The sequence below is a fragment of the Gopherus flavomarginatus genome, chromosome 10 (genome assembly GCF_025201925.1).
Source record: "Gopherus flavomarginatus isolate rGopFla2 chromosome 10, rGopFla2.mat.asm, whole genome shotgun sequence".
In the NCBI taxonomy this organism is placed as follows: domain Eukaryota; kingdom Metazoa; phylum Chordata; order Testudines; family Testudinidae; genus Gopherus; species Gopherus flavomarginatus.
Window position 1 is genome coordinate 42,623,443 of NC_066626.1, and position 21,289 is coordinate 42,644,731.

Consider the following 21,289-nt stretch of genomic DNA (forward strand, 5'->3'; position numbering starts at 1 on the left):
TCTCAAATTAAAAATGACTTAGAGTTACGAAGTCTTAAGCCAGTTCCAGAATATTATTCCTTAACTCTGAAGAGTTATTGGCTAATTTAAGGTTAGCTGGATTTTATTTAGGATAGGTGACTATTAGAGGTGTTACCTATCAACACAATATTTATTCACACACTCAGAGGACAGGAGCTTTGAGGCGTCCCCGTGCACTAAATGATAAACAGCCTAAAGAGTTTACATTTCTTATGATCTTTAACTCGCATGTGGAACTGAAGGAATAATTGATTTTTTTGGCTTGGGAGACAAACCAGAAAAAAAATTGGTTAGTTTCAAACCAAAATGAATTAATTTTTGGTTTCTTGACAAAATGAAAACTCAAACCAAAACCAAAAAAAATTGTTTCAGATACAAAACACCCAAAACAATGAAAAAAAAATCAAAACAAAACAACTTTGTTGGGGGAGGGGAGACTTCATTTAGTTTTTGGGGTGTTTTTCGATCCACAATGGTTTTATTGTTTGGTTCCTGATGTTTTTCACTTTTTAACCCCAATAACTATAATTACATTTTGAAATGAAAAGTCCAAACATTTTATTTCAAAATGATGAAAACCAACTGTTTGACTTTTTTCAGAAAAAAATCCATTTTATATTGGCTGAAACTAGTCACCAAATTTTACCTGAATTCACAAATAGTTTTAGTGCCCTGAAAAATGCATTTTTGGGTGATATTTTCTATTCTGTTAACTGGAACTAGGCGATCATAGGTCGTAACTTAAAGCGTGTAGCTTCTCTCTGGCAGCAACAGTGGGTGTAGGTTGGCATAAAAACATAAGAACGGCCGTACCGGGTCAGACCAAAGATCCATCTAGCCCAGTATCTGTCTACTGACAGTGGCCAATGCCAGGTGCCCCAGAGGAAGTGAACCTAACACGCAATGATCAAGTGATCTCTCTCCTGCCATCCATCTCGATCCTCTGACAAACAAAGGCTAGGGACACCATACCCATCCTGGCTAATAGCCATTTATGGACATAACCACCATGAATTTATCCAGTTCTCTTTTAAACACTGTTATAGTCCTAGCCTTCACAACCTCCTCAGGTAAGGAGTTCCACAAGTTGACTGTGCGCTGCGTGAAGAAGAACTTCCTTTTATTTGTTTTAAACCTGCTGCCTATTAATTTCATTTGGTGACCCCTAGTTCTTGTATTATGGGAATAAGTAAATAACTTTTCCTTATCCACTTTCTCAACATCACTCATGACTTTATATACCTCTATCATATCCCCCCTTAATCTCCTCTTTTCCAAGCTGAAGAGTCCTAACGTCTTTAATCTTTCCTCATATGGGACCCTCTCCAAACCCCTAATCATTTTAGTTGCCCTTTTCTGAACCTTTTCTAGTGCTAGAATATCTTTTTTGAGGTGAGGAGACCACACAGTATTCGAGATGTGGGCGTACCATGGATTTATATAAGGGCAATAATATATTCTCAGTCTTATTCTCTATCCCCTTTTTAATGATTCCTAACATCCTGTTTGCTTTTTTGACCACCTCTGCACACTGCGTGGACATCTTCAGAGAACTGTCCACGATGACTTCAAGATCTTTTTCCTGACTTGTTGTAGCTAAATTAGCCCCCATCATATTGTGTGTAGAGTTGGGATTATTTTTTCCAATGTGCATTACTTTACATTTATCCACATTAAATTTCATTTGCCATTTTCTTGCCCAATCACTTAGTTTTGTGAGATCTTTTTGAAGTTCTTCACAGTCTGCTTTGGTCTGAACTATCTTGAGCAGTTTAGTATCATCTGCAAACTTTGCCACCTCACTCTTTACCCCTTTCTCCAGATCATTTATGAATAAATTGAATAGGAGTGATCCTAGGACTGACCCTTGGGGAACACCACTAATTACCCCTCTCCATTCTGAGAATTTACTATTAATTCCTACCCTTTGTTCCCTGTCTTTTAACCAGTTCTCAGTCCATGAAAGGATCTTCCCTTTTATCCTATGACAGCTTAATTTACGTAAGAGCCTTTGGTGAGGGACCTTGTCAAAGGCTTTCTGGAAATCTAAGTATACTACGTCCACCTGATCCCCCTTGTCCACATGTTTGTTGACCCCTTCAAAGAACTCTAATAGATTAGTAAGACATGATTTCCCTTTACAGAAACCATGTTGACTATTGCTCAACAGTTTATGTTTTTCTATGTGTCTGACAATTTTATTCTTAACTATTGTTGCAACTAATTTGCCCGGTACTGACGACGATGACCCAGGTGTTTCAAGGGAAGCAAGGAGTATGTGGCAGCAGGTATTGCTCTGGCCTCAAGAGACATTACTTTCTTTCCACATAGTCTTAAATTTTATAGGGTAGATTTCCCTTTATTCTGTATCAAAGACCACCTTCGTAACTTCAGGACCAATTAAGTGTATCCAGGTATTCTGGATAAAGTAACTGTAATTCTTGTGGGCAGTTTTTAAGCCATACTTCATCATATGGAAAATCCTATCTGAATGTTCCTGGCTGTACAAGATCAAATTGGTGCAACCTCTTCTTTTAGTTCTAGCATGAGGTACACACTCAGCAAGAATTATCTCTTGATAAAAATAACTAATAGCTTTATCAACAATCCTATATCCATCACATTCCCTCATTTTCAGCCCCTCTTAAAATATTTTGGAATGTACCTCAGTTCCTCAATTCTCTGTTGGTAAATTAGTTCATAACTTTCCTACTAAATGCTAACCTAAGCATAAGATGCTTTTTCAATTAATAAAAATAATTTCATTTACCATTAAACTTTTAAAGTTTATAGAGGCCCAACTTAAGATAGGACTTGTAATATGTCACAGAGCTGACACTCTAAATAAACTGAGAAGATTTATTCCATCGTCCCCATTGATGAACACTGGCTTGCATACCTTTCTACATCTTCCTGAGATTCCTTCATAAATAAGAAAGTTACATTTAAAATTGTTTAGAAACTTGGTTGGCACAAATAGATTGAGGAAGATGTAATGCATTTTCTATCATCTTTTTATGAAACTTTCAGAATTGAATTATAAGGGCAAAAATTCCACTGGGTTTTGGATAAATTGTGGGAATGGATATTTATGTGTCCAAGAACTTAGCAACTATTCAGACATGCTAAAGTTCCTTGGTCACCCATTTTGGCATCATCCTAATTTACCGTAGTATTTCTTCTTGTAAAGGCAACTTCAGGAAAAAGTTTGGGTTCCACAATAGTTGTTTATTTGTCTCTCTTCGTGGGAGTGCAATAGGAGTTCAGACCATGTTTGAGGCCCAGTTGTTATGGCTTCCATAACTGTAATTGAACTTGAATTATTTGCTTCTATTATCCATTTTACAGTAACAAATGGGAATTTTGCAGGTGCAACACAGATGTATTCAAAGTTTTGTGAAACTAAGGAATTCCAGTGAAAATGTTGCCCTTAAAACTCAGATGATTAAGGGCTCACCATCCTTTCCACTTCCATGAGTGGAGGAACCTAAATTATTTCCTGTTTATGTTCATATACTGGCACCATGCCCATCACTGTGATAAGTAGGGGGCAGTTCAAGGTGGACATAAAAAAATACCACTTTGAGGCATTCTCCAATCCTGCACAATCCTCCATCAAAAAGATACTGAAACAGTGACAAGTATTTCTAAAAACTGCTATGAAATTACTTTATTCATTAAGAAAATTAATATTTAATTTAGCTACATTAAATATGCATGCTGATTTCTGAAACTGCCCATCTTTGTACACGTTGTTATGTCAAAACTCATCTTGGTGGTAGAGCTGGTGTCGTGCAATAAATATTTTTTACCTCTGTGTAGGGGCCCATGCACCTTTTTCTTTCACCAGCTCATTTACTATGTCTGTTCTCCATTTATGCTTATTCTTTTGTCGCTTACAAACAACAGCAAAACAACCAGCTTTCTCCCTTTTTCCCCCGCACTGAATTTACCTTTTCTCAGTCATTTTACAAGTCTACTTCTCAACCACTGTCCATGCTTCTTTTTCATACCTCAGACTTCTGCTTTTCCAGAACTTTCCACCCCCTCTGCTTCCTTCCATCCCACCCTTAAATAACCACATGTGCTCATTTTATTCTCAGTTTGTGATGATCTGGTTATCCATTCATATCCCACAGTTAAGTTTAATTTGAGATTCCATTCTAATACAATATTAATTACTTTGAAATTTTACCTCTTTTCACAGTATGTGAACAAAAGGGTGCCCTATTTTAAGGCCTGATCCAATTCCAAATCCCTTTGAAGTCAATGGCAGTCTTTCAATTGACTTCAGTGAATTTCAGATCAGGTCCATAATCTTGTTGTTTATGTTCTTAATCTTGTATTAATCCCAACTTCTTGCATAAACTTCTTTTCATTTTCCACATTTGCTTTTCCTGTTATTTGACAATATTAACTGTACTCAGAGTTTAATATTACAGATAATTCTTTTTACCAATGACTTCTTTTTACATTTATTTCTTTTGAGCTGTGATGACCTTTTATTTACTTTTTTAAAAAATCCCCTGTGCAAATATTGCTTTAAACAAAACCTTTGATCACAGCAGAAGGGCATACCAAATCTCAGGGTGGTGGGGAAAAGGTCTATAGAGAGAAACTTGTCTACTTTCTGCAAAAATAAATTCCCCTGCTTGTAAATAAAAATTGTTAGTTTGATGCAGACTGATTAAGGGCCTAGTAACAGAGTCCTTGGTGGTTCCTCCTTCAGGGGATGAGAGTCTAGCACCCTGTCATAGGTCTGATCCATCTTCTACTGAAGTCAATATGAGTTTTACCATTAGAAGTGTAATCAGATCCTAAAACTGCACTTCACGTGATCTACTGAACCTATTAGAAATGAACAAAAAAGAAATAGTTTTACTTTAAGCTACCAAACTGGGACTATTTCCCCACTGAAGGAATGAGTTTTGGATTTTATTTTTAAAATTACAACTCCCTGTCCCAACCAAAACTTAAAGGCCACGCCCACCCTTATGTTTTGATTTTAAATCTGAGGCTCTGTCTACATTGAAAAGTTACATCAGCATATCTGCGTTGGTCAGGGCTAATAACCCCCACTGCAGAGTGCTTCCATCAATGTAGATAAACTGGTTTGGGTAGGTGATATTGACACTCTGAAAGAAAAACATCTTCCATCTGCATAGGTTGTGTCTACACTAGGGGGCATACCTGACATAGATACCCCCTAGTGTAGATGCAGCCTGACTTTACTGCTGCAGGAATGTGCTTGCAGCAATTTCCTATGAAATATCGAGATGTTTTGGACTAGTGAGCTTACTGGATGAATCTGGAGCATCATTCAGCAGTGAACCAAACAAAAATTTTGGTATTTAAAGTGGTCAAAAATCACCTTCTAAATTAACCACTACTGCAAAAAGTGAAGAAAAAAACCCAAACCCTGAATTACATTTATATTGATTTTTCTTCAAAACAAAAGGACTAGAAATGATTCCCTGCCCTCCCCCCAAAAATTTTAAAAGCTGAACAAAAAGAAAAAAGTGGTAAAATAATCTGGTATTTTACTTTTTTTTTTTCCTGCACTGCACCTGGACACTGTTAATGTAGGACTTGATTCTGCTCCTATTGAAGCCAACAAGAATTATGCCAGATTGCAGTAGGAGCAGATTATTGGAACCTTTTTATTATTCTTCTGTGTCTATTTCCTCTATCATTCTATCCCTTTTATTTCCACTCAACACTTAACATTTTCTGATACAGTCTAATGCCTTTATTTTTGCACTTTTTAGTCTCAATTTGGACCAAATCATAGACATAATAGAGTAATGTCACTGTTATTCCACTCATCCAGAGCTTTCCTACCATTTTCTCTATTGTTTAAAGCCTAATAAAAGAATCGAAAGTTTTCCTCTTCTCCCCCTTATTACATAAAGATACAATTGTGCACCATATTCTGTCTTCATTCGGTGTTTCTGGGGAGCTAGCAAACATTCGAAGTAATAAAATTTAAGTCACAGTCCAAAATGGAAAGTAACTATTAGCCCATTTTGAACAACCTCTGCATTTAGAACAAAAAGATGCCAGGGACTAATTTCGGTGCAGTTGTTTAACAGGAAGCGCATGAAAGTCAGTGAAAGTTTGAAGACTACGCAACCAAAAACAGAGTTATTGAAAATAGCTCCCTCCCCGCCCTGGTCATTTCACAATAGTTACGTTGCCGCGTTAAAATTAAAACAAGAAGTGGAAGCGTGATGGGGCGATTTACACTAAAGCCAGGCTGACTGATTACTTTCTAAACGGCGTTTAGGATGCTGCCGTTTGCTCTGGCTAAGGCAGACCTTCCCTAGCATGGTTTCAGTGGTGCAGAACCTCCCTTCTCTTTTCTGATTTGCCTGTGCAGGGGCTGCAGAGACCCAAACACAGCATGAGGAAGAGGCGCAGATAACGCGTCAGCCCTGACATTTCGTTCCACCACTTGCATAAATGCTGCACTCTGCCTGCCTGCTGCGGACACACCGCAGCGTTACTCGCGGCGCAAACAAATGCCAGGCCAGGGTAAATAAGCGGCCCCAGAGCAAAACACACCCAGCAGCTCCAGCGAATGACGAAAGCCCCGTTGTCCCTTCTCCTGGCGGGGGAGGGGGCTGGGCGCTCACTCGAGAGAGCGAGACTCTAGCTGGATACTGTCAACAATAACAACGTCAACACGAGTCTATTCGCTGGCTTGTCCCAGCAGGTCCGTACAGTCCCACCAGCCCCATGCTCCGCTCCGCTCCGCTCCCCACAGCCCCAGGCACTCCCTGTCCCTCCTCCCAGCCCCCTGCGCTTCCTCGCCCGGGCCCCCCGGCGCTCCCCGCTGGGCAGGCGCCCCTCACGCACCGATCCCCTGGATGAAGATGAAGCCGGTGATGATGAGGACCGGGTGCCAGTTGAACTCCGCCGAGCCCCCGTCCCAGCTGAGCCCCTCCCGGTAATGAAAGACCCAGACGAGGGCGAAGAGCACGGAGAGGAAGCCGAGCAGCAGCGCCGAGACCAGCAGCACGAGGAAGAGCCCGTAGCCCTCCATGTCCCGAGTCCCGCACGCACTCCGCAGCCAGAGGGGCAGGCGCTGGCGCTAAACCCCTTCCGCTGGGCAGCGCAGCCGGGCCGGAGCGCCAGGGGGAGAGGAAGTGGGACGGGGGCAGAGAGAGGCACACCCCGCTTCCCTCCCCCGCTGGATGTGTGGCTCTCAGCAGTTCAGCAAGCCATGAGCGTGGCAAGGCAAACACAGCTCGTCCAAGACGGACTCCTCTGGTGACTGACGGGCTGAGTTACCGTTTGCCCCACCTAGGGGTTTAGCATTGTGTTTGGGGAATGGGTTATTATCCCTCTTTCCTTTGGGTCCCTTTCTGGGCTGGTAGGGTGCCACCACTGGCTCTCTCCTTCCCCCAGCTTTTCTGCCTCTCTTTTTGATGAAAAGTCTCATGTTTAAGATTTTGAGGAATCATTTTTCTCTCAATCCCTCACATTTTGAATATTGGCGAACAAAATGTTTTTCTGTCTTAATCTCTCCTTTTTCAGATAGATTGCACTGTACTCCTCTGGATTTTGGTGCTTTCTCTCTCCCTGTTTCCACTTCTGATTCATAGCCCCTGATTTTATATTTGGTACGAATCAGCCTTAGTTTTATACCGTTCGCTGTAGTGAGGTAGTCTGCTGAAGTGGCAAAAGCATATACTGAGGCAGACTACAAGGATTCAGAGACAGACTACAAAGACAAACGTAGGCAGCCGAAATCACAAAATAGATTCAGAACACTACAGAGAAAAACGGACAGACATATACAAAGACACAGTAGAGAAATATACTTGGAGACAGAGATTTAGAGTATGTCTACACTGCACTCTAAACCAGGGTCTATGGGACCCTTGCTTGTGTACTTGATGTTTCCAAGCCCAGTTGCTGGACCGGGGTCTCACGGCTGTGCTAATGTGTCACTACTGCACTATGCAGACCTTCTGACTTGGGTCTGTGGCTCGACCTGCCTCCACACTGCAAAATGACTGGGTCTCTGACTCACCCTCCTAGCAGGATCCTAGGACCTGGATCCTCAGTGCCTGCTGATCTGAGTGAGACTGGTTTGTGTGTGGATGGAAGGGGGGCTTGGGCTCAAACCTGAGTCAGAGCCCAGGCTTAGTGTGCAGTATAGACATACTTAAGGATATGCCTACAACACTGCAATCACGGGGTGTGAGTGCTGCGTGTGTAGACATACTCAAGCTAGCTTTAATTTGTCTAGTTTGGGTACCGGTATCAATTAAGCTGTGGCAGCACAGGTTTCAGTGTGGCCTAGCTGCCCAAATAATTACTAAGCATTCCAGGCAGGGTTGTACAGTCACCTCTGAAGCTGCTGCAGTTTCATTGCTATCAATATCTGAGCTAGCTAGATTAAAGCAGCCAGAATATGCGCCAACTGGGGGTGGGTGCAGGAGAGCTAGGGAAATAAGGGATGCCTTGTGTTCAGGCCTCCTGGACTTGGAAGGACACATGGAGGAAAGGGGAAATGATTGAGTCTGACCAGATTATTACAACTGTGTAATTGAAGCTTGATAGGGAATATCTGCTTAATTTTCATGTAGGGTGTTGTTAATGACCTCGCCTGTCCAATGAACATTACTGCTACTGTATTGTAAAGGAATGTCCCTTTCCTTGGGCATGATCCTTTCTTCTCCACCTAGCCCCTACCCTGCCAGAAGTGCCCCTAGAGACTGGCAGGGGGTGAGTCTTTACTGCTTTCCAAAATAGGAGACCCTTATGTCACTGAGTAATTGGTGTGGTGGTGATACCTAGATAAAGCTATGTGGGGGGGGGTAAGTACCCCTCTTTAACAGATCAGATAAAACAAGAGATTGAACAAATCAATAATTTATTTCACATTTGTGCTGATGCTTTTAATGTTTTACAGTCTAACAGTGGATACAAAGGATATACTTCCTTACATACTCTGGCTGAAACCCCACCCTGAGAACATGGGCTGCAGATCATGGTATATAGGAGGAGTGGCTGAAGGATGAGGATGCATCTCTTCCAGGGCAGGTGTCAGCCCATGTTGCTCTGGGTCCTGTTAACTATAATGGCCAGCAACCGCTTGAACATGGCCACCTGCTGCTGGCTCTCCTCATGCTGCCATGCATGGTTATACTCATGCATGGCCAGGCTGTGTGCAATGTAGCTGGCCATCATGTGCTTCTTCTGCTCCAACATCTCAGTAGCAGCGTGTGATCGCTTAGCCTGCTCCAGTAGCTCCAGCCAGAGGTCCAAGATGGCTTTTTTAGTTACTATGAGCAGGACTTGAAAACTCCACTTACTCATTCACTGGCAGTCAGCAGGCAGTTCTCCTGTTTTAAGTGCCATTAATTTCTGAAAAAATCTAAGCTTTAATTTAAAACAAAAACTTAAACTTCTAGCTTCTGGGGCTGTGAAAATACCCTTCCAAACATGAACAGAATGTAAATCTATATAAAGTTATCCTCCTAATTCTGCAGTCTTCTTCTCTGTTTCTGTGTCTCCTCGCTTTCCCGAGCTGCGTCAAATGAAAACTGACCAGTGCCTTTCCAGTTTTTATTGGGTGTACTATGGAAACAGTGAGTATGACAAGAATTAAATCATTTTTATTCTATTGGTGCTGCTTGGGAAAGCTCTGAGCAACAGGAGTGGTATGCACTAGAGCTTTTCATTACAGAGGAGGATTCAGAAATGAGGGGAGGGGTAGAGCATCAGAGAAGCATCAAGGAAACCCTCGGATGGGACACAATGTTCTTTCTTCCTTCCAGATATCAGAGGGGGCCTGAAACAATAGTTTTGAGGTATGAATTGCCCCATCATTTCAGTGGATGCTAACTCAGATGACAATGATACTTTAAATGCCAGTGTTAATTATTTCACTGCTTAAAGCATATAGAAAAGGATGAAGATCTACACAACCTGTGCTCATTTTTGTGCCACCAGTGGGTGCACTTGGGAGATATGTTCACTTACTTTTTTTCCCCAGTGGAGAAAGAGACAGGCCCAAAAGCCCAGTGGGATATGTGAGTCCTACTAAAGGGAGGCCAAACCTGAAGGCCCCAGTGGAGCTTATGGATGTGAGATATTTTCTTGGAGGAAATTAAAGTTGCCACTTAACAGTAGCAACTATATGCCACTTAAATAATACTATTACAAAGTTGAGAAATAATATTTTGTTTAAATTATAAATAATGAAATAACATCTATTCAAACATTTCTTACCATCCAATATTAAATATACATCATTCTTTGAATAAACATTTAAGAAAATATTTTAAATTACAATTTAATTTTATTGAAATTCTAAAATATGGGTAGGCCTTTGACAACATATGGTAGGGTTGAAGGAGGATGCAATTTTATTTTTCTGAAGGAGCACTAAACTTTCAAAAGTTTGAGGAACAGTTGTAATTAAAGTGAGCAATGCTGTGGTAAGGTTTAGTGTGGCATAAGGTTTTTATTAGCATATGTTTGGGATGAATTTACTCATGAATAAACTTGCACGAATTGCACATGATCATAAATTCTTGCTCATTGGAGATGCAGGTCATCCCAAATTTATGCCTATAATTTTTTTACACAGTATATATTCTACACTGTATAATCAGGAGACACACATGCAAAAGAAAATTAATTCACTTAAGTGCCTAGCACAGTGTGCCTGTGAGGAGAGCTTTTAGGTGCTATGGCAACACAAAGAATTATAATACAGTAATATTATGTATTGCAAACCCCAATCCATAATAAAATCATAAGTCAGACCTCCCTCAAAAATCATGAGTGGCTTAAAATCATGAGATTTAAAAAAAAAATAATGTTGGGGTCATGAAAACAAATAAGTCACATTTTCAAGCTCTTTGTGCAACCCATCTGTAATTAGTATTTTGAGGGGGATCTCTGGTAAAGAGTTATTTTCCCAAAGTATTGTTTTTACAGTATATTTATTTCTGACATTTTCGGATGTCTGATGAAATTTTAAATTGTTGTAAAAATGTTACATAGCTTATAGTGCTTGTTAGTTTCAAATAGTGAAACGCAAATGAACCAGTGTGAAAAATGATTAAATAGGCAGCAAACAATAACATACAACTACTCTGGGCCAGATTCTGCTCAATGAGTCCAATCCTGCAAAGTGCTGAATGCCCTCAGTTCGCATTGATTTAAGCGAGAATTGACATCTTGCCCTCAAGAAGCCCCTAAACATTCACCTTCAGGTCTGCCAAATGTCTCTCTTCTCTGAGATACTCACAGACAGGCGCATTCCCGCGGGCCAAGCAGTATGTCCCGCACAGCTGAGCTGCAGGAATCCCCTGCGATTCAGGTCACGCCCACCAGAGGGCGCCGTGGTATCTGCTGGATCTGTGCGAGGCAACAAGCCGGAGTAGCAGGCAAGTGGCGCCAGCTGCAGCTGCTGTGAAGGCAGCAGGGGAAGTTAGGGGAGGCGAGGAGCCAGTACGGGGCCTGTGTTCCCCACAGGTGTCACAAGCCCAGCTTCTCCAGTAATCCAACAACCCGTATAACACAGCTACTGCCCAGTTTTTCCAAGGACTCCCCCAGCCAGCTCCACACACCCCACCTGTGCCCAGCCTCCTGCCACTCAGCATCTCCCTATCTTTCCCTGTAGCTACTCCCCAGTCACCCCCTCCTCCACCCAGACACCTCCACAACCTCAGCTGCCTTTAGCCACTGCCCACCCAGCTTTCCTGCAGCCCTAGCTACTTGACAGCCGGCATGCAGCACCCGCCTGCTCCCCACACACACCTCAGCATCCATCCACCTGCCAGCCACTCATGCCAAGGTGTGTGCAGTTCCATATTCGACCCCTTTCCATTGCCTAGGGCAGGGCATATTGACATTCAGCTGAAGTTTATGGTCCTATATACATTTATCCTGCACAAAAGTTGGCAGCTATGCAGTTTTCCCTGCCTCCCCAGTCCCCAAGTCTCCCACTCCACTCAGCAGCCAACTCTACCCCCAGGCACCCTCCACCACCCATCTCATGTACCCTAACACTCCAGACACTTTCCAGCCCCCACCTATTCAAACCATAGCAGATGAGTTTAGTGCAGCTCCTTGCCTGACCTCCACCATTGCCTGGAGCAAGGTTTGTTGACTGACTATAAGCTGAAGTTTATTTGCAGACATGCAAATTAGACAAAAAAAATTGCATACATTTCACACGTGGAGCTGCACAAAGCTTGGCAACTATGTGGTTCTGAGTAGGGATTAAGGTATGTGTATGTGCATGTGAACACACAGTGGAGGTAGGTAGACAGGCCGGTAGCTGGAGTTCTGTTACCTCTACTGACTGCCTCTGGTTTTAGCCACTTCCCATCTGTCCCCTCCACCCTGTTCCTGATGAGGATGAGAGGCAGCCCACACTGAGGACTGCCTGGTGAGCCTGCAATCAGACAGATGAAGAGAAAAGGTAAGTTGGGGGACCGATGATGAGCAATATTTTTCTCAAGAGAAAACTCCACAAGTAAGCCAGGGGCCTGGGACTGGTGGAAGGATAATTCTGGTGAATTGTAGGGTCCTCCTACCAGTTGCTTTTTTCATCTCTCCTTAATAAAAAGAAAATGGCCTAAAATTCACCAGAGTATGCACAGGATCCCCAGTTGATTTGGTACACTCAGCCTATGAGGTGAGTTGTTGCTGACAAACATTTTCACATGTTGGTAACTATGATGTCTACGCAAAAGCTGTACCAAGAAAGAAGCTCAGTTCTTTTGACTGTTTCACTACTCCCATTTGTTGTGCTGGAAGAATGTATAATGGTTGGAGGTTTTGGACGGAGGGAGGAGTTGCAGCCAAGTGCTTGTTTCCTTATTGTGCAATGCAAGAAATGTTCCAAAAGATTGCTTCTGTTTAAATAATGCGTATCAAAAGGTTGGTAGCCATATTCTGGTGGGCCCTCCTGATAGCTACATGGGACATTACTTTGTGACAAAATAGAAATATTTGCTAAAATCATGATTGGGTGTATGCTAAAACCAGGAGCTGGGGAGTTTCAAGTGGCCATGTCTGGATGAATTTGAAGTTGAAATATAATTACAAAAGTTTCCCTTTTTAAATACCTGCACATCTGCATAAGTAAATATTAAGGCATAATTCTTTATAAGACTATCTTTTAAAAGTATTTGGAATACAAATTAATGTGGATAAGAGACAATTTCAAAGCCTTAGTGTTGACTTCCTTGTGCTAGATTTAGGCTACTAAGTCACTTAGATGCTTTTGAAAATTGTTCCCCAGGACTCTTTTGGCATACTTTCTTCAACCACTGCAGATAATAGCAACATGCAAACTGTAGAGAAAAAAGGATATGGCTTGTTGTACCAAAGACAGTGACACAGTTTGCATGTAAAAAGAGGTCCATGGAATTTAGGATGATATATGGTGATTTTCTCAAAAGGAAAACAAGTACATAGATTTGATAATAAGATAGTTAATATATTGAATCAAAAATGTAATTTCTCAGGGTCTCTTAATTTAATGGATATAGGAAAAAAAGGATTCAGCATATGCAGGAAAGGTAACTGAAGATATTGCAGTCATGAATATGGCATTATTTTGTTTGTAATGGGAGTGTATTACAGATCAATTAAAGTCACATAAGCAGCATTTTACTTATGAGCAGGAAGAGGGATCAAGGAGAATGGGGATCAATAAAGAAAGAGGCTGTTAATAGAAAGGACAAAGAGCAAGAATGGACTAACAAAATGCTATACAATATTTGTGATTCATAGCACTGCAAGGTTGAGAGGCATGGGGTGAGTGAGTAATACGCTGTGAGTTTTTTTTCTTGTGATATATGTTTTAATGATCTTGAGTATTATATTAAAGTTGACTTTAAAAACAAATGTAATTGAATGTAGAACTTGTGGAAAGTCACATATTGATCCATATAGCACAAAGAGTTGGCAGTGCAGACATCTCTGTCAATGTGACTGCGCATCAATCCTTGTTCTAATTCTTGAAGGTCTGAATTTTATTTGAAAATCTCATAGAATGATAGAAGTAAGGGCCTGGTCCTGTGAGATGCTGAACACCCACAGCTCACGCTGAAATCAGTAGGAATTAAGGATGCTTAGCATTTCACTCTTTGTAAGTCCAGGCAAATCTTGTTGTTGGGCTAAACCCACAGCTTTCCAGATCTTAAACCATTGAACTGCTGCCTGGAAAGAAAATGCAGATTTTAGTTTCAAATGAGCAACCCTGAAAAAATAATAAAATATTCCGCTTTATTTCAAATGCATTGGAAAGCTACACGCAATTTTCAGAGGTATTTCCTTCCTTCTTCCTTGTGCCAGTGCCATGCTTTCATGTTGAAAGAGACAATTATGCTGAGTTGAGCATGTGGATATCAAAAAAAAATTTTCTTGCAATTGGAACCATATGGAAATCCGCGGAATTTTTCCACTTTACTAATATTTCTTACTGTTTAGCATATTGAATAATTCAGTTAATATAAGTGATTTCCAAGTATCTATTTTACACTGGTTATAACAGAGAAAGGTAACTGCTCCACAGTCACATGCTGGTATATAGTTATCAAGCTCCTGGTCCACAGGCCAGATGTGGCCTGATTTTATATATCTATTCAGACTTCACTTTAGTTTGAGATTGCACAGCAGTTTGGCCTCACCAACAGCAGCAACCAAAGAAGTGCTTTAGTGCTTTTTATATTGAGTCTGCTGGAAATCAAAATAGACTAGGACTGAATGCAGGCCAAAACTGGCCTCGATGACAGTGGCACAATACATGTCACCTTTTTCTGGTGGCTGTATATTGTGTTTCAGAATCTAACCTGAAATGAATTGGGGCTGTCCATACACAGGACTTTACCCGTTTACATTTGATTCACATATAAGGTTATTTTTGCAGCCAATAAAGGCTATTTTTTTAATCTTTAAAATGAAAGTTTGTTTGGATTTAACTGGGATTCTGCACAGGTACAGAAGCCCATACAATCAGATTCCATTGGTGGATTGGGGATTATAAATATTTCAAGTCTCTAATCCTCCAGTGTATCTCACCCAGACTGCAGCTAGGATTGTAGGTTACCAGTTATGGGATTGGTCACCTTAACCAGTTGTGTTGTAAATTACACAGTTGGTCTGTGAAAATAGCATGTTTTCTTCTATCACAACTGTACTTTTATGTCCACACCCACCTCTCCACCTCTTTTTAGCAGTTAATGCTAGGACTTTCTGGGCATCTCTTTCATAATGCCCTATCAGCTGCTGTCAGTACCATGGCCTATGTGTAATTCAGCAACACTCCTTCTTTCTACCTAAGATTATACAATTTCTTACATAAAGTCCATAATCTTCTTCCAAGGCAGTCACAGTTGCCACTTGGTATCAGAGACCTTTTTGTCACTGCTGATAGTTGCATCTTCCAACTTCTGAATTTTGACGCATGACATACTGGAGGAAGAGCAGAGCAGAAATGGTAACAATATCCAGAGCATTCTGAGGTGGTACCTGAAAAGAATACCAGGGGATATGTACAGATTTGGGTTCACCTACATGCTGAACTGAATTGCGAGGAGCGCAGACTCTGAGCCAGATCAGGCTCTATCCACTGGTGGGAAAATGTTATGACTCCTAGACTGACAGTGACTAGCTGAGACAGCTGTGGTTGAGATTCCTTACAAAGGCTTAGCTTACACCATAAAACAACACATTTGACAGCTGTTGTCCCTGGTGACGAGAGGTGTCATAGGCATCTGGGAACTAGCCCTCAACACATACTAATGCTCCTTGGCATGTAGAAGATCACATTGGACTACAGGAGTGGAGTGCAATGAAGTAGATGCTGTAGACTTGTGTGATCAAGGTTACGAGTGATCCTGAAATAATGGATGGTTTTGAACAATGCTGAAGCTTCTCAAACTGTACTGGAATCATTCAGGGAACTCATTTTCCAATTCTTTGTTACCCTAATCAGATTCCGAATTCTACAACTGAGTCTTACTTCTCATTGATCAGGCAGGCTGTGGTTGACTACAGATGGTATTTCATGGATGCAAACACAAGATGGCTTGGCAAGGTTCATGGTGCTAGAATATTATATTGAATCATTCAAGCTTGTACAGGAAGGGATATGCAAGAATACCTTTTCATTACACACCAGAGATACCAGTGCTGCTGCTGTGTCAGCTGTGATTTAACAAGGACCTTGCACTCCCTTTGTTACTCTGAGGAAAATTATGAGGATATTAACAACTGGTAATTTGACTACTGCCTCTGTCATGTCAAATTGGTGGTCCAGTGTGCTTTTGGGATACTGAAGGGGCAGCAGAAATGCCTATTGAAGCAAAATGATAAAGACCCAAAGTACATCACTGCAACCATGGCTACTTTCTGTGTATATCCCTAACGTGTGACTAGGAGACAGCATTACATGAACACACAGGGGTATTGTAGCCTGACATTGCCCATTTTCTCAGGCCACATGTGAGCTGGGAGCTTCATGACTACTACTGCTAGTTATGTGGTGCAGGTGAACATAAAGGCTGCTCAGTGCCGGTCTTTTGCTAAGCTGAACACTGAGAGAGGGGGAGAGGAAGAGAAGAGTACTCTCCATGTCTGTGTGCTTCTGTCATATACTCTGAACGAGTCTGCCTGGTTTTAGTCTGATTTGATATCATTCTACCATTGTATGTATTAAAGTGAAGTTATATGAAAGCAAATTTTATGACAGAACATGTTTTAATAAAACAGTACTGGATGAATGTGATATTCTAGGGTGCAATCCATACCAGTGGGGGGTTTTCGCTACTTGCCCTGTAACCTGAGTGCCTTAAAATACTTTGCTGTTGTAGTTCCCTCGTCTGGATGCTCCCAACCAGCGTATAAGTATGCAGTGAGTGTCTGTGTCTTATGCAGCTCTCACTCAATATTTGTTTGTCCCTTTAAAGATACAACACCCAGCAGCTTGCCACATTAACTGTCACTTCAAATCATACACAGAACTGGGTTGGTTTATTAAAACAAGTTTATTAACAAAAAAAGATTTTAAGTGAGCTCAAATATAAAGGATAGAGTTGGAAATGGATACAAGGAAATAAAAGCGAAAAACATTTTTTAGAGACTGACTTAACAAAACTACAGTCTTGGTTCAAGGGAAGAGTCTCATCTTTCTACCTTCCAGCAAGATGGCTGACTAACCCCTCTGGTCAGTATCTCCTACAAAGTCCTAAGTGCTCAGTTCCTTTGTCATCTTAGATGAAATAAAACTTGGAGTTCTTTGTCCCTTTCCTGTATAGTCCAGTGAACCTTTGAAATAGATTCTTCTGAAGATTACCGCCCCGCCCCAACGTAAAGTTCATTCAAGGTGTCAAGAAGGTGACATAGAGTCTGCTGGTGAAAGTACCTTGCTGGTTTCTTACCCACCCACTGGTGTTTGCTAAATTGCAAATTGATGTTTCCTGCAGCCTTCACCCTTGCTGTCTTGATGGTCCTGTTTTATCATCTATGTAAATTGCAGGCCAATATTCTCTTAATGTACTTTGGAAATATCTTCAAGGTGGCAAAACCACCTTACTTTGTCTGTTGGCAGACAGACTTTAATAACATAACTTGCAATATGTTTGAAATTTTGAATTTGTCCTCTGTACACCACACAATAATATTAATGATCAGTATGTTATTAGCGCTCTATTTATATCGTATATGCCACCTTTTACTTACAAGTTATCACATCTGTGAATTGGGGTGCCTTCAACTGATCAGGGCAGCTGAAACTAACTACTAGATACCAGTGATCCCCTTGCCTTTTGGAATTCAGATACTGTTAGATCACAAGAACATTTTTGGAACTATAAATTGATCTAAACTGATAAATAGAAGTGCAAATGTTCTGCTTACTTGTTGTTAATGGACAATAGTTCCTGTCTCTGTACACACAGTCTTTGGAAAGTGTCACAAACCCATGCAAACATCAACAGATTTTCAGATCAACAGCTGACTCCATTGTATAATGTATAAATAGGCTAATGAAGACTTTACAATTGGAAATAGAAATTTTTCATTCAGAGAAGTGCTTTGACCACATGTAATGATCATAAAACACCAGTTTGGAAAACAAAAAGTGAAAAAAAGTGTCAAGAAAAGGTTGAGTGGGTTTTTTTTAGATAACAAAGATTTGCCATAAGATTGCCAGGGAGACAGATTCAGTATCAGTTCTGCCCAGTTGGAACTTCTGAGGAAGTTCCTGTGCGTGTCTGCCTTTATTGCTTCCTGCCAAAGCTAGTTGTTCAGGGTGGCATGGGGCCTCTGTGTCACAGAAGAGTAATGCAATATGTAGTGTGCCCTTCTGATGATCAAACAGTCTATTGTTAATCAACTCTAAAACCAGTAAGGGGAAAGAGACTTACATTTGGGGTTTTTTAAACCCTCTTTGTGTAACTCTTAACTGCCCTGGCAGAGATGTAAGTTTTTTGGGTACTTGGAGATTGGTCTACTGCCTACGAAATATCTTTTTAGTTTTTCTTTTCTTCAGTCCATGTGACATTTTTCCAGGTCTCACTAATGACTCTTACTTATTACTTCCCACTGGCTTCCATTAAGATAATTTAGCATCTGGCAGGATTGCTATGTCTATATTGATACCGCTACTATTTCAGAATAGAGCCCAGTTATTATTGATTAAAATTCTATTCTATGTAGGTTCCTATACTGCATTCATCACTGTATTATCTTAGCACCTTCAAGTAGTGCATTAAATGATGTAATAAACATCTGTCACATGCGGTTCATCCTCTTATTCTCTCCTCAGGACAGAATTGTGTGTGTGGTGTAGTGTTTTTGTTTGGTAGATTTTGTTTAAAATATCTACAAGATGCTGTGTGTTTATATAAGAGAAGACAAGTTGAAACATGCCTTGCACATGGAGTGAAAGGTGGTGAGGTTTATGGTGGTCCTTACTTCCTGTGGGAATTCGTTCCACAGCACGGGACCAGACCTTGAGGAAAGCCCTGTCTCCTGCAGGGGAGCTTTGCCCTTGTGTTTGGCGGTTCCACTGTGCCTGAGTAGTGGATTTGTCAACCACAGCCCTCTTCCTGGATCTGTAGGCGGTCTCAACTACTTTCACATTCAAAAGACCCTGAACTACTTCTACATGTAACATAAGCACTGTCTTTCTGGACCTGTTTTATATTGGATAATAAAATACAAAATATCCACCAAAACAGCCTAGGTACTGCAAGATGCAGTTGTATTCTGAATGTTTAAATATTTGTTGGGTTCAGGATCATATTGTTTAAATCTTCTATTTTAATATACACCATTAATGTCCCTAAGAAATAACTCTTTAAAATTGAATTAAAAAAGTGACAAAAGGATTCCAATATTAGATAGTATCAATACAAGTATGTTTTGCCAGTGGTAGCAGGGGCCCTGGAACTGTCAACCACATTATTCTATATATAATTTTATTCTAAAAAACTTTAATATAGACTAATTAAAAGAAAGTTACAGTATAAGATCCAAGCATAAGTAAAAGAGAATATGGAACAGTATGGATGTGAGTAAGTCCAAGGCCTTGTGCCTGATATCTAGTATTTCAATCAAACTGGTTGGTGGACAAGGGCAACAAATCTGATCATTATTTGTGTTACAATATCATAATCAGTAGCAAAAGTAAAAGGTAAATAAATGAAGTTAAATTGTGGTCTATGAAAATACATACAACTATCTTTATATGCAAAAGAGAAATTAAAAAACCCTGACAGTAATACTAATACTTAAGCTCAAAATATACACTCTAACACACAGTGGTTGAAATATAATATTTGACTAGTCCAAAGAGACAGAATCCATGGATATTGTGTAGAGTGATGTCTATGCAGAAGTCTTTCTCTCTCAAAAACATTCAAAAATTCTCTCCCCTTTTTTACAAAAAACTCTCTCCACTTTTTCAAGGCTTGAATGTTCATCTTCCTCTGCACTATCACAGACCATTTGGTAAAGATAACAGATGAAGATCCTGTTAGGCTTTTGTTCTATATGTAACACAATGTCTCTGTCAAAGTAAACTTCGTGATTGTAAGTCTGCAATGAGAAAATAATTTTGAATGACAGCTTCATTTTCCAGAGGCTGGTGTAAGTACCATGTAAATATAACTTCCCTAGAACTGATTAAAAAATTACAGCAGAAAACTGTTCATTTTCCTAGTACACATGACAACAAGCATATATGGATAATTGGTCTTTCAGATAAAGCAAGGGCAGTGTTTAGAAACCATGGTCCAGAATTTCAAAAGTATTTAGGAACCTTATTCCCATTAAAATCAATGGGAATTAAGTGTCTAAATACATAAATTCCCATAGAGTTAGGCCCATACTTAATTTTGTGCACATGAGAAGTTCCAATGCCATCAGTCGGACTGTTCAAAGGTTGTAAAGTTAAGCACTCACATAAGTGTTTGCGGGATCAAGGCTTAGGTTGATTAAGCATTTTATAATTGTCAAAAGATACATTTTTCTGTGCAATTGGTACACACTGAGAGAAATCCTGAATTAAGATTATGGAGATTTTCAGATAAATGAACTACTGTATCACAGAATACTTGGAAAATCAACTGAGTAATTTCTGCAACAGATACTGTACATGGGAATTGCCAGTGGGATCTGTATTATATATCTGACTCGAAAAATTGAACAAAACAGTTACTTGGACGCAAAGCGGTGTGTTAAGTGGATACAGGGGAATGTTACTGTAAACTGAATTCAGTGGATTATACTCACCACATCCCAAGATTCCACTAATGGAATACTCTTAAGTAGAATCCCATGTTCATTACAGTGCAGGTCAAGGTGAGCTTTCCCATCAGCTCCTATCTGAGTAACTGCCACAACGGATAACAAATCCAGCTCATCTTCATAGTCCACAATTTTGAAAGTCTTATGAAAAAACAAAATCTCAAGTTGACCAGTTAATAAATAGACTTTTACAGTTATTTTTAAAAGAACTTTACATATTTTTTTGGGAAGGGGAAAGGAAAGAAATGGAAAGCGTCCCGGTTCACAGATCTGCCATCATTCATCAGGAAAATCTTTGCCATCCAGATAGTAAGCTATAGGCATCTTTTCAACCACAGACTATTCAGTGCATTTCAGCAGAGCCCCCATATAAGAGGAAGAAGAGAAAATAGGGTCCTGTGTGTGAGTATAAGGGTTTCACACACACCACATAGGAAATGTAAGACAGAATATTGTAAACAACAAGAGGGAGAGG

The 21,289-nt window shown here is 40.4% G+C and overlaps 2 protein-coding genes across 8 annotated transcripts in view; both read right to left on the minus strand.

Annotated features, from left to right (window-relative positions):
- Positions 1 to 7,240, minus strand: part of LOC127030364 (plasma membrane ascorbate-dependent reductase CYBRD1) — a 52,507-nt gene extending 45,267 nt beyond the window's left edge. For 2 of the 5 annotated variants that reach the window (XR_007768375.1, XM_050916714.1), the window contains exon 1: positions 6,880 to 7,233. Coding sequence is in view for 3 of the 5 variants with exons in the window: in XM_050916714.1 (XP_050772671.1) it covers positions 6,880 to 7,066 (187 nt within the window). In the remaining 2 variants the exon portion in view is untranslated. Of the gene's footprint in view, positions 1 to 6,879 lie in introns of all 5 variants that reach the window. The other 3 variants (XR_007768374.1, XM_050916713.1, XM_050916715.1) reach the window with 3 other exon arrangements.
- Positions 7,241 to 13,875: 6,635 nt separating this feature from the next.
- DCAF17 (DDB1 and CUL4 associated factor 17) overlaps positions 13,876 to 21,289 on the minus strand; it is a 52,773-nt gene continuing 45,359 nt past the window's right edge. Inside the window, exons 14-16 of one of the 3 annotated variants that reach the window (XR_007768372.1) lie at positions 20,800 to 20,955; positions 15,361 to 15,531; positions 13,876 to 14,220 (exon numbers count right to left, since the gene is read on the minus strand). Coding sequence is in view for 2 of the 3 variants with exons in the window: in XM_050916705.1 (XP_050772662.1) it covers positions 19,915 to 20,103; positions 20,800 to 20,955 (345 nt within the window). In the remaining variant the exon portion in view is untranslated. Of the gene's footprint in view, positions 14,221 to 15,267; positions 15,532 to 17,015; positions 20,104 to 20,799; positions 20,956 to 21,289 lie in introns of those variants that run through there. The other 2 variants (XM_050916706.1, XM_050916705.1) reach the window with 2 other exon arrangements.